General features: G+C 40.6%; 1 protein-coding gene across 1 annotated transcript; it reads left to right on the forward strand.

Moving 5' to 3' along the window:
- The first annotated feature begins 959 nt into the window (after nt 1–959).
- On the forward strand, nt 960–13,886 carry LOC310854079 (stomatin-like protein 2, mitochondrial). Its single transcript, XM_083758561.1, has 10 exons — nt 960–1,118; nt 3,066–3,218; nt 4,260–4,359; nt 5,615–5,673; nt 6,094–6,195; nt 8,398–8,532; nt 10,117–10,261; nt 11,767–11,846; nt 12,102–12,230; nt 12,985–13,886. Exons 1-10 carry the CDS (start codon nt 1,056–1,058, stop codon nt 13,090–13,092), a joined length of 1,074 nt encoding a protein of 357 aa, XP_083614687.1. The 5' UTR covers nt 960–1,055; the 3' UTR covers nt 13,093–13,886.
- The last annotated feature ends 374 nt before the right edge of the window (nt 13,887–14,260 follow it).

Below are 14,260 nucleotides of genomic sequence, written 5' to 3' on the forward strand. Positions count from 1 at the left end.
CTCAAATGTTGTCATGTCAAGGAGCCCCAAATTGACACTTATTACCGCAGACCCCCATTTTAAAAGTTATGCCAGGGAGTCAGGGACACCCATAAGAGAAGACTTTTACGGCTCTAGCAGTGATTCTCAACCATTTTAATTTCATGGACCCCCAGTTATTAGGCTATTATTATTATGCTACGGACCCCCATTTAATGGCATTTCAATATCTGGGACACCAATTTATAATGTAAAATAAATGTTAATTTAACTCTGAGAATGTACAAATGGAACCCAATGGATTACGCCTTAGCTTATTAATTAAGTATTCAATCAATCAATGCCATGCATGCTTTTGACAAAACCCCTTCTGATCAGACATGGCTGGTGTGTGAGTGTGTGTGTGTGACTGTGTGTGTGTGTGTGTGTGTGTGTGTGTGTGTGTGTGTGTGTGTGTGTGTGTGTGTGTGTGTGTGTGTGTGTGTGTGTGTGTGTGTGTGTGTGTGTGTTTTGATTGATTGATTGAAATATTTATTAACAGTTTGTAGAATTTACAGTACATTTTAAGCACAAACTCAATACAAAGACTGTCAACTGTGAGTGGACGACCCAATTAAGCATTACACTTGTTTACAACAGGGTCCACATTGTTCAATTCATCAAAACATTTAAAGACATACAACCATTTAGAGACATACAAATAGACATTTCTATGTAGCTAAAGAACAGAACAGTGTGTGTGAGTGTATGTGTGTGTGTGGGGGGGGTCATATGTTTTATTATACCAGCTTCTGCCTTGTGGTCAGACAGAAAATACATGCAGCATGTTCCAAAAGTAGACTGATATTTATGTTTGAACAATAAACTTTAAAAGTGTGCCGAGGTGAACAGAAGGTGGCGCTAATGCTGGATGTCAGCCGCCGTGTTAAAAAACAAACGAGAAGGAGCAGGTTGTGGGCGTGTTGAGTGCGCGCGCAGTGGTGGAGGAGACAGCAGGACAAAGCGTGTGTTGGTGTTCTGGATAATCAATTAACACAAACTATTACCACGTATTAAAATAACTCTTCAGCACATCCATGGTTCAAACAAACATGCTGCGGGCGTTGTGTCGAACCAGCGGGGCACTTCATCTTCTGAAGGTACTACTTTCTCTTTGACTTGCTAACGCTTTACTATGCCGGCTAGCTTCCCATGCTAACTTGGGCTAACTTACTTAACGTTTACGTCTGTGACAGTTTGTTCTAAACGCATTTCATTCACAGGAGTGATATTATATGGTCGTTACATGATACTCGTGTGTTCACCAAGTGTTGACCGTGTGTCTACTAAGGAAAGACTCGTGTATTTAGGTTGTAATGCACTCTTGCATCAACCACGACCTTCTGCTGTTGTAGTGTCATCATTCATTCTGCATGCTGAAACACACTGGTAAGTGGTAACCTAGCAGAGCTAGCAATAGCCGCAATTTGCAACTCTAGATTTTTTTACAATGGGTTGAATCTAGAGTTGCAATCCCCTCCATCCATTTCCTATTCATTATTTTCGGTTTCTGATCTGCTGGTCTTAAATGACGTTAAACTCACCAACATTGCAGCTGTAGTCCAAGCTTGAATTATCCTCTTTCAATCTGCCGAGCTTGTTTTTCATAAAAATCCACCGTAGACAACTTATGAGTTACTTTCTGTCCAAAATATTCCAAGAGTTCACAATCCGAGCCGCCATATTGTATTTTTGCAACGTGCCGTAAAACAAGATGTGAGGGGGAGCGCTTGTTTAATAGAATCTTACCTGCGCAGGTAAGACACCCAAAGAAGAGGCAGACGCAGTGTGACGCCCCATCACGCACAGCCTTCTATTAAACAAGCACTCCCCCTCACATCTTGTTTTACGGCACGTTGCAAAAATACAATATGGCGGCTCGGATTGTGAACTCTTGGAATATTTTGGACAGAAAGTAACTCATAACATGTCTACGGGGGATTTTTATGAAAAACAAGCTCGGCAGATTGAAAGAGGATAATTCAAGCTTGGACTACAGCTGCAATGTTGGTGAGTTTAACGTCATTTAAGACCAGCAGATCAGAAACCGAAAATAATGAATAGGAAATGGATGGAGGGGATTGCAACTCTAGATTCAACCCATTGTAAAAAAATCTAGAGTTGCAAATTGCGGCTAAGCTAGCAAGTGTCTTTTAAAAAGCTCCAATTCATATTCAGTGCAGTGCTACAAGTTACATCCCTAATGGGTAAAAAAAAAAATAAATAAGCATATGACTGCTTTTAATAAAGACCAACAGTTATACACTTATAGAGAACAAATGCGTGGTTTTAAACTCTATTTGATGTATTTTTGGGGGGACTGAAAAGGATTTGTTTACATGAGTGATGTTTTGTAAATATTGGTCTTTAAATGTGAAAGACTTATAGTTTGATTTATGATGGGGTTCCAGAATGCATATTTTGTCTAATAAGTACAAGAACTTAACACAAGCTGTCACACTGCAGTGTCAGTGTTCAGTCAGTGAGTCACTTTGGTAGCACTTTAGTTGCTATGCATGCATCTCATGTCTAATGCTTTATAAACATATTGTGCATTATAATCTAAAACTGTATAATTACAGTTATTTAAGTAATAAGTACTACTACTCATCATCATAATTCCCCATTATTAAACATTGTATAATGACTTCAAGGTCAAGGTCTGTCTTTAATTGTTTTGGTTTATTGAAAATAGAGGACCCATAATGTAAACAAGTCTTAGTGCTTTTTCTGGTTTTATCCTCTTAGCAGATTTTGTATTGACCTGTACCTTCCTTGAACTGCACCCATTCTGCAAACTTAATACAATTTTCAATCAATCAGTCAAGTATCATAATCGTAATACTTCATATTTTCTGATCACTCACAGATCTTTTATGCACCCACTGGTAAAATCAAATCCGGGCCCCTTCTAGACCTAGACCACTGACCAACCCTGAATTCTACTTTTACTATAAATAAGGATTATTTATTATCATGTGTCAAATTGAACTTGCATAAGTTACAAATCCAAATATTGTCACTTTTGATGGTCTGTCTCTCCTCAGCATTCCCAGCGGACCGTGCCCAGGTTTGGGGTGACAGCAGCCCAACAGAGATGGGCTTCCTCACTGCCCATGAACACCGTTGTCATGTTTGTGCCACAGCAAGAGGCCTGGGTAGTGGAGAGGATGGGGCGCTTTGATCGCATCTTAGAGCCGGTATTGTCCTTGTATTACAACTACCTCTTTACCCATTAAGATCTGAAGACTCTACACATTTTCTGAAAACTATTTATATATGAGTGGTTCTCAAATTATTTAATGTCAAGGACCCCAAATTATATGTATAGGCTGCCAACCCCCAATCTGAAAATATGTTGTTCCAGGGGTAACAAGACAACTCACCCCGTTTCTGTTTTCCTCCCAGAATTTTCCCCAGTGAGGGGTGGGAGAGGCTGGACAGCAGACGGCTGGACTTTGAATTTCTCTAACTATAAACTTTCATGACAGCAGACAGCCTAAGTACAAATATAATTTATGAAAAGCTACTACAGTGAAGTCTGTTCACAGAAGTTGTTGTAGGATATGTGGGGATTATCTGACGAGGTACCATTTTGAGTGGGCAAAACCTTACATATACTAAATAATACTAAATTGTTTATAGGGTCAATATAAGTAAAATAATATAGCCTTTCCACAGGAGTATCTTTTTATATTTCTCCAAAAAGAATGCAAATGGCATATTACAAAGTTATCCCCCTCACTGGTGAAAATTCCGGGAGGAAAAACGGGCAAGCACCGGGATGAGTTGTCCAGTATTCGTTCCAGGGACCCCCCAGAAGCAAATATATGAGTTAAGAATATATATTCAAAGATTTGCCCACTTTTTCAACATTTCTTTTTAAATGGCTAAAGTAAGAGGAATTGGCTATTCATTATGTCTCTTATTCGATCAATATCTGTTATTTATGTATTTAAATACTCTATGTAGCAATTAGAATAACCTTTGATCAGCAGCATCATATTGAATAAATATTGGTTAAAAGACATAACGGGACACAAGTGATAAAAATTCACAACAGGAGGAAACATGGGGGGAACAAAAAAAAAGAAATGATAATGAAAATGAAAGAGGGGGGAAAAACAACTGTGGGTGTGAGATTGTGAATTGGTTTAATCGATGATGACCAGACAAGAAGAATCACTGGGTTCTTATGATTTAAGATAATGAATGAATCCTCTTTTACTTCCTGACTGCAGGGATTGAACTTCCTCATTCCCATATTGGACCGTATTCGTTACGTGCAGAGTCTGAAAGAGATTGTCATAGACGTCCCAGAACAGTCGGCTGTATCGCTAGGTGAGTAACGTCATTTCATTGATCGTCACATTATGTGAACAAGAAGCATGGAGGAAAAATGTATTGTGAAGAGAAATTCTCGGAAGGATTTGAGTGTTATCAACAGTCTAGTAGGTACAGTAACTACAGCCCATTTAATGGAGCCAGTATAGGCTCTACGTTGTCCGACTATTGCTAACCCTAACCTCAGTCTTAACCGGACACGTACAGTAAGTAGTTTCATGAGGTTTTCGCTTCGGCGGCAGTAATTATTTTCATAATCGTAGCCAGTAGGCTCCAGAGCCTACTGGCTCTATCATAGATATTTTAAAAATAAAGATGCCTCATTGGTCGCTGCACTTTCATTGGAGGAAGTCAAGCGGAATCTCGGAAGGCAAGTGCTGCTGGGAAAGAGGGAGTCACGCCTCTGATTGGCCCACAGAACGTCCCCTTCCGTTCTTCCATTTTGCTTCCACTATGCTTCACAAGGAATCTCGGAAAAGCTTGCCAATGCAATCCAATCACGCATTGCCATTGCCTCCCGTTGCCTTCCCGTTGAGATAGACGCCCCAGAGCCGGAAGAGGCCTTTATGTCTATGGGCTCTATTGCATGGTCTTCATGAGTAACCTACTGATGATTATGGGTGGGTGGCATTCAAAGCGGGTGAAAAAAGAGGATACAGATTGGATAACACAACGTTTTATTAATTTTCATTAAATAAAATAAGTCCTGGTTTAATGTTTGTAGAAATAATACATTGTTGTTCATTTGAAGATTTTGTGTATGCATAATGTCATTGATGTACTCGTCTAATAAATCTCTGCTGTCAGGAAGAAACCACCTAACTCCAAAATATTCATTTTTCAGGAAATGAAGAAAACCTTATATTTTGAAAACTAAGCAATACTGCCTCATCAAAGTTGGTGTTGTGACTTTATATATTGTCAATTACTTGCATGAAAGGGGGAGAGGTGCTGGAGCAGACAGTTTGAAGGTCCAATAGAGTTTGTCCGAAGCACTTTAAAAAAAATGTAATAATAATAATGTTTTTTTGTGGCTTTCGCCTTTATTTTATATTTTTCATGGAGGGACAGACAGTAAGTAGGCTGACAGGAAATGGGGAGAGAGATGGGGGGAAGACATGGAGTGAATGCTGTCGGGATCGGGAGTCGACCCGCGGCACACTGCCAGACTGGGTTGCCACTGGTTGACTTTGTGAATGTCCTCAATTAAATAAATGGGCAATTAATGGTGTTTCATTTGTGTTTCACACAGATAATGTGACACTACAGATTGACGGAGTCCTCTATCTGAGGATTTTGGATCCACATAAAGTATGTTTCTCTTTTATCAATCTCTGGTTATTGTATATTGTTGTGAGATCTGGGTTTTACAATACAGTACACATATATCAATATATAAAATATACGCATATAAATTATATACATATCCAATTTGGAAAAGGTTTTGATGGCTGATGTCTTTGGAGGATATCAAATACAACATTCATTTGATCATTTATTTCAAAACTAATTTTGTTACTTCAGAGCATATTACCAATTTACACGCACATCAACGTGCTGGGCCAATAAGGCATGATATTCATAACTTGAAAAGAAAAGCATAACACTGTGTGTGTGTGTGTGTGTGTGTGTGTGTGTGTGTGTGTGTGTGTGTGTGTTTTTTAAATGGCAGCATATTTAGAAGTACACATCCTAGCAACTGAGGATTGTTTTGATGTTTTTTTTTTTTAGGCAAGTTATGGCGTAGAGGATCCAGAATATGCCGTCACACAGCTTGCACAGACCACCATGCGTTCAGAGCTCGGAAAACTCACCCTGGACAAAGTATTTAGGGTAAGAAAGAATCTACATGAGCATGGCTGCTAAACAAATGCATGCAGAAACTGACTTTGTGTTAATTCAGTTTGAACTAGAAAAAGTGCCCTTCCGGGCACAGGTCTCCACCAGGTTATCCACAGATCCGTGCAGTTAGAGGTAAAAACACTTTTTGGCCAGTTATAGCGCCACCTTGAGGCTGAGTTGAAATTGTTCATGTGGCATTTCGTCCTCGGCCTAGTGGGAATGTGGGTGCACAATTTCACGGAAATCACGCGATGTGTTCATGATTTGCAGCATTTTGTTTGAAACTGAGCACACCTGTGAACTTTGGAAGCCAATCTTAACCAATCAGGATGGAGTCTGATAAATCTGAAAGACCCGTTTCGTTGAATGGCTCTAGAGAGACCGTGTACCAATTTGCGTGATGTTTGGACAAAATCTGTAGGTGTACTGTGCAAAAACTTGTTTTGCACAAAGCGGCCTCCTGGTGGCGCTATAACAGGCCGTTCTGGAAAGTTTGGGGCAGAGGTTCATGGTTGGCATCCAGGGAGTGTGTGTGCAAAATATGGCATCGAAAAACTTGTTTTGCACAAAGCGGCCTCCTGGTGGCGCTATAACAGGCCGTTCTGGAAAGTTTGGGGCAGAGGTTCATGGTTGGCATCCAGGGAGTGTGTGTGCAAAATATGGCATCGACCGGGTTAACGGTGGCCGAGATTAGCTGTTCACGGACACACGGACACACAAACGGACGGACGGACACGCGGACGGACGGAGTGCAAAACATACTCTCCCCACATGCCTTCGGCCTGGTGGAGACAATGAGACAGTGTGAGAGTAACATTTTACTCTGGGAGGGACACATGTTGAGATTTCTTTCTTATGTCGCTTACATGTGGTATTACTGCAGTACCAGATGCTGCCACAGGGTGGTGCTTTTGTTATAAAGTTCACACAGTGACATTATCATTCTCCTCAGTAATAATAATAATAATCGCTCACATTTATATAGCGCTTTTCTAAATACCCAAATCGCTTAATGAATGAGTTGGTACATGTGATGCTGTTATTTATAACTTAACTAGTGAATAAAGCAATGACAGGAGTCCTGTCATTGCATGGTCAGCATGAATGGGTATTGCAAAATAAACGTAATGTGGAAATGTCCATTCTTGGTCTGTCAATTCTTGTGGCAGGTCATCTATCCTGCTTGTAGGCCACATCTAGGGCTGTCACGACTACACATTTAGGTTGACGATTAATTGTCACTCAAATAATTGTGATTAACGATGTAATTGTTAAGAAATGAATTACATTTCTTTTTGGCTTTTAGGCTTTGTAATTAAAAAAAGGGGCAGATATGACATAACTGAAATATAACAAGTAATTACTGGCATGTTTATAAATATTATACTTTAAAAAATGTTTTTACAAATATCGGAAATGGCTGATCTACAAGCTTAGACCACGTCACAACACACATTGTAAGCTTGTAGATCTGCTATTTCATTTCTGCTTTTCTTTCAACATGGAAATGATTATGACAAAATAATTGCCATTATCTCAAATGACTGCGATTAGACGATCATGTAATAAATTGTGACAGGCCCAGCCACATGGCCTCTACAGCTGCACCGTCATACTGTGTAATAGCATACAGCCTAGACTACAAAAACAAATCAATGAATAAAACATTTTGGTAATAATAAATGGTGACCGTATATGGATCTAGTCAGTGTGACAAGTACAGTGTGTTTATGTTTCAAATTGCAACAAACAAAGTTTGGAGCGCACACCAATAGTGGGGAGGTGATGACCACGGGAGACAACTTGTAAAGGAAGGAGAGGTCGCACAGCTCGGATGCAAAAAACACTTATTGAAACACCCAACGTTTCTGCAAAACAATATAACTTCTTCAGGGTATGACAAGGCAAGTAGGACTGCTCACATTTATAGAGATTGGGACAAAGTTGCACTCATCTGGGTCATCCTTTGTCCCAATCGCTATAAATGTGAGCAGCCCTGCTTGCCTTGTCATACCCTGAAGAAGGCATATTGTTTTGCCGAAACGTTGGTCTTTCAATAAAAAAACATTTTATTTGCATCGTGACTGCGAGCTGTGCGACCTCTCCTTCCTTTATATGTTTCAAATTGCAACATGCACTTGTCACTTGAACATGTTTCTCTTTTTCAAACGTATTATTAATATTTATCTCAAGGAAAGGGAGAACCTCAATTCCCAGATAGTCCACTGCATCAATGAGGCCGCCCATGACTGGGGGATCCGCTGCCTCCGTTACGAAATTAAAGACATCCAGGTTCCGCCTCGCGTCAAAGAGTCCATGCAGATGCAGGTAAGACTCATTCAAATTAATAAAATGAATTGACTTAATTAAGAATGTTCACAGAGGCCCAGGCCGTAGCGTAACGGTCTGGGCACCGGACTGGTAATCCAGTCGCAGTGTGCCGCGGGTTCGACTCCCGGACCCGACACGGCCTTTACTGCATGTCATCCCCCCATCTCTCTCCCGTTTCCTGTCAGCCTACTGTCTGTCCCTTCAAAAAATCAATAAAAGGCGTAAGCCGCAAAAAAAAAATATATATAAAAAAAAAAAAAAGAATGTTCACAGAGCACTGCACAATGCAAAGAAAGACACTTTGGGTGATGTTAATACTGTGTAATTATGTACTTTGTCCAGCAGAGTGTGCTCTGTCTCCATTTTTGCAATCTCTGCATTATCCATGTATGACAGTTGAGCAGACAGTCCTGCTTGTTTGTGCAGAATACTTATGTTTTAAGAAGGAATAACCCTCATTTATTTCAATAATATACACACATGCATACTGAAAATTACGTATACATTATGTATAACTAATATTTACAGCACTGACTAAGGTCCCAGGACCAAAAGTTCTCATTTTGAGAACGGAGCACTTTATCATGAGCGTATAAATAAAATAAAACATATATATATATTTAAGTCTCAGACTAAGGAGTCTTCCTTAATTTTTCTTTTTTCTTCCTTAAGTCTTCCTTAAGCCAGTTTTGATTATTGTTTTAGAGACCACCACATTTGCAGTTAACTTGGAACAAATGACGAAGAAAGGCGCAACAGTTTCTGTGCTTTAGTTTTTAACTCATATAATACATAATTTAAATACAACATTTTTAAATGTGACCGTCGGCACTTCTCCGACTGTATGTAATACATTCATTAGTTCTACAATCTGCTTTGAAGCACTGACGCGAGTGCTAGTGGCGAACTGCCTTCTGTATGTCTCGTGCCGTCATTCATCCATTGTATGCACAATTATGCAATGTTGCTGGCTGCCACAAATTCTATATTACCACCAGTCCAGTAAGACGTGCTGAGAGCGAGAAGTGCACACATTCGCCTGGGTGACAGCAGATTGCTGGGCTGGCGCTTTGGCATGGAGGGGTAAATGGTAAATAATATATGGAGCGCGTCTTGAGTGAACAGGGTTTGATGAGGTCAGATCAACATATGGAATGTCAGAACAGGTCAACTCCATATACGGAGATCTAAGGGTGGCCCATAGATGGTGGTGTGACATCACATCAGAAAGGGGCCACAGCCCAGGCACCTTGGCCGGTAGTCCGAGTTTGGCAGTGTGCCGCGGGTTCGACTCCCGATCCCGACGGCTTTTACTGCATGTCAGTCCCCCAGAGCTACCAACCTGCACACATTTTGTGTACCAACCACGCAATTCTAGGCGTATAGACACCTAGAATTGCGTGGTTGGTACACAAAATGTGTGCAGCTTGGTAGCTCTGGACTCCCCCCATCTCTCTCCCCCATTTTTTCCTGTCAGCCTACTGTCTGTCCCTCTATAAAAAATATAAAATAAAGACAAAAGCCGCAAAAAAAAACAAACATTAGAAAGGTTTGTCAGACGTACTCTGTATTTCTCTTTAGGTGGAGGCCGAGCGCAGGAAGAGAGCCACAGTCCTGGAGTCTGAAGGGACCAGGGAGGCACACATCAACGTGGCCGAGGGCTACAAGCAGGCTCAGATCCTGGCCTCCGAGGGAGAGAAGGCAGAGCAGATAAACAGAGCATCCGGTAGGCACATCCATCTGATCACTGATACACTAATGCACTGATGATCGACAACAAGATGACTCAATTTCTCCCAGATTTCCGTGGATGGTTATTTCCTTTTCCATTGTACTTGTCCTTCATTGCTCTGCATCTCATTTTTAAGCATTTAACATGAGCGAAGCAACGCACGCAGCATTAGACCTGTGGTTCTCAATAAATACATTGCTAAAATTGTGAGAAATCGATTTATTTTAATTTTTTTGTACTTTTTTAAAATCCTTTGGAATAATAATAATAAAATAATAATAACATGGTTCCGAACCCAGTGTTTGACAAACACTGCTTGTAATTAACTTACAATGCAGTTTAGTAATAGTGTGCAGGGTTGCCCCGCTTGTTGTCAGCACTGAGCCTAGCATCTTGTTCTGGATATGCATGTGACTTGTCACAGTAATTAATTTTTTTTTTTAATCATGTGTTATTCACACGCCAGATTACAACTTGTCCAAAATGCGGCAGCCAGAGTTAAGGAATGTTCCCCCAAACAAATAAAAGAACAAGTCAGTCAGAACGTCAGACAGTCACGGTCAGAGCGCTGTGGAATCCCTTACTGACAGTTGATGACGGTTAGCGTTTCCTCATCGAACCATCCAGGATGATCCACAAAGTGTTGTCAGCGTCGCCAACGGAAACCGGGCGTCGGACGAGCAGCCACGCTCCGTCGGGGAAATTACTAACACTCACTTCTTGGATGGTGTGGTATTGACTAGTCCCACAGCGGGCTACAAACTACGGACTGTTTGTCTCTCACAAGCCAGAGGTAGATTACACACGGACACGACCAGCGGACAGCCGAGTTGACAGCTGTCAGTGTCAACAGCAAACTCCTCGAAGCGCGCTCCCGTTCCGTCCGTCCATTCTCGTAGCGCAGGGGCACGTGACATAGGAGAGTGTTAAACTGAGAGTGTTTAGGATTGATTTTAAATGATTGTACTTATTTATAAAGCTCTCAGTGGTCTCGTACCTTCCTACCTACATGACTGCCAGCCTAGATACGGTATGTCCCAAACCCTACCCTCAGGTCCTCCACTGCTGGCCTGCTCGATGTCCCTAAAAGAAATGGCAACTAAAAAATGCGTGAAGCAGCTTTCTGCTTCTACGGGCTGGAGTCGTGAAACAAACTCTCACTATACCTTCGACAGACAGCCTATGTAGACCTTTTTAAAGCATGGCTACATACCTACTTCTACACTCTTGCTTTTAGTTGAGCTTTTAAAATTGTTGTTATTCATGTCCTCACTATTATTACTATTATTTTAATGTTTTACGCCTTTGCGTTTCTTTTTTCTCTCCATTGCTCTGTAAAGCTCTTTGAGCTGCATTTAATGTCATGAAAGGTGCTATACAAATAACGTTTATTATTATTATTATTACTTAAAGATGTATCTTTCTGAACATCTTGTCTCCTCTGAGCTATGCGAGGTCATAGTTTGTGACGTCCAGCTCTCATTGTGCTGTTCCTCAAGGTGAAGCCCAGGCTATGCTAGCCAAAGCAGAGGCCAAGTCCAAGGCCATTCGTCTCCTGTCAGACGCTCTAGCCGAACAGGTACAATGAACTAGTGTTGATTTTGACGTTTTAGTCGTAGTCTTTTGAATAAAATGTAGTCACATTTTGGTCGTCTGAAATGTTAGTCTAGTTTTAGTCGACTAAATGTAGAGTTGATTTAATCGACTAAAATGTATTTTGGTGGACCTTGATGACGAAATAAATACTACAGTGAACAAGGCAGTTTCATATACACTGAACAGTATATACATGTTTTGTAATCTGGAGATCTTGTGATTTTTCTTTTTGTTACAGAATGGAAACGCAGCAGCCTCCCTCAGCGTGGCGGAACAGTACGTCACTGCGTTCTCGAAACTGGCCAAAGAGTCGAATACAATCCTTCTGCCTACCAACACTGGTGACATTAGTGGAATGGTCACACAGGTATGTGTGACGACACAATATTATTTTTCATAAATGTAAATGATACTTGGTTCAAATGTCTCATGCCACATATTGGCTATACAGACTTAGGCTGGTCAAAACAAGCAGCGATCAATAGAGAATTGAATGACCAGCAGTGGTTCCCTATGGAGACACAGAGTCTCCTTAGGGAACCACTGCTGGTCATCACATTATTGGCTTAGGAATGCGACAACAAATGTATATCCATGAATTCAAGTCTCCATGGGGTGAATAATCCATAGAAAAAGGATCGGATGAACCAATGGGATCCCCGCCGTGTTTTCGCCGCCACCCGCCCCTTTAGACCAGAAATCACACTATTACTATATAGTTTGTGTCACATTCCGTGTTATCTTTAACCCATTTTGACCTGGGAACGATTCTGCAAATGTCTTCTAAATCCTGACTGTTTTCTTGAAAAAGCTATGTTTTTCTATGTCAGTCGTTCTCAAACACTTTCATGTTACTTTTCACGATTCTTCAAAAAATAGCAGACCTACAAGCTCGTAGCGCGCCACTCGGTGGCGCGCTATGAGCTTGTAGATCTGCTATTTTTCAATAGCTAAAGCATTGCATAATGCAACACCAAAAGGGGTTCCCGCCCCAAAATGGGTTAAATGACTACTCCAACTCACCAAATTAGAGTCCATGTATCTATGTTCGACAATTCAGTGCTGAATCAGGCGGATTATGAATCAGATTGTGACCTCCCGTCTTGCTCTTCTGCCCTCAGGCTATGACCATTTATAGCACGCTAGCCAAGCAGAGCCCACCAAAGGCAGAGATCTCAACACCAAGCACAGCAAAGCAGACAAGCCAAGAATCCACATCAACCCAGTAGTGGAGCTTAGGACATTTATATAGTTTGTTGCACGACCGCGTTGTTCTGTAAGAAAATATATATAATTGGGCTGTCGTTTGCAAATAAGCAATGGAAGACTGTTTCCAGTCTGCACAACTGGTGGTATCTACATTTTGTTTGTCATCGTCGATACTACACACGTTACAATTTAAATGGATATTTCACTTACTAAAAAACATTCACTCATGCTTTTGTGAACACCCCAGACAGTTTTTAAGTTGCTCAATTCAGTATATTTTTTTCTGGATTTGTTTATGCATCCTTATTCTTTTCATTTTCTAAAATAAATATTAAAAATAAATGAAAAAAGGTAATTGAAAAAAACACGGGCACCTCACGTTACCAGAAAAAAGGACAGCGTTTTCGATGAATCTAATATGGTTAAAATTGAGTTTGAAATTACAATGGGTTTGTGGCAGGGCAGCTAAATTGGATATCAAATATCTAAATACTAAATCAAGCAACTTAAAAACTGTCAGGGGTGTTCACATAAGCCTGAGTAGACGATGAAATTACTAAAAGTCTTTGTGAAAGTGAAAAAAAAATCCCTTTAACTGTTGTGCTGTTCACTATCCTTATTCACTTGGTGCAGCAACAGTACTACAAATTATTTTATAATAACTGCCATTCCAAATGAAGAAAATCCACCATTTAGTATACAGCGTGCCTCACTACTCGGTGTAAAGTAAAAGCAGTTTTTTGTTTTGTTCTCCTCTTTTTGGATATAAATCATTGTGAATAAAAATATATGGGCATTATGTGCCAATGTAAAAGTGCAAACCTGATTCCTTGATTTCAAAGCGTTTGTTCATCGTTTAAACTTTTCATTACATATTTTCAGTACACATTGACACTACACATGTTTACTCATGCTTTTATTTACATGAGTCAAAATGCAGTGTTGATACTCACTAGTGGAGCAACAGAGCTAAAACACTGATTTACTATGAAACTGAAGTTCTTTTAACACAAATTGTAGAGTTTCCCCTGTTAAATGGACACTTTGACCTGACCGGTCATATTAAACACATTGCTGGCCAGCAGGCCTGGAATTGAACCTGGGGTGGGCAACTGGGGACTCTTGCCCCTAATTACAATGGTGCTTCAAACTGGTGGAAGTGCAGCAAGCCCGTTCATTCTGGTTCCA

The sequence above is a fragment of the Protomyctophum parallelum genome (assembly GCF_964188405.1).
Source record: "Protomyctophum parallelum genome assembly, chromosome: 23".
NCBI classification, from domain to species: domain Eukaryota; kingdom Metazoa; phylum Chordata; class Actinopteri; order Myctophiformes; family Myctophidae; genus Protomyctophum; species Protomyctophum parallelum.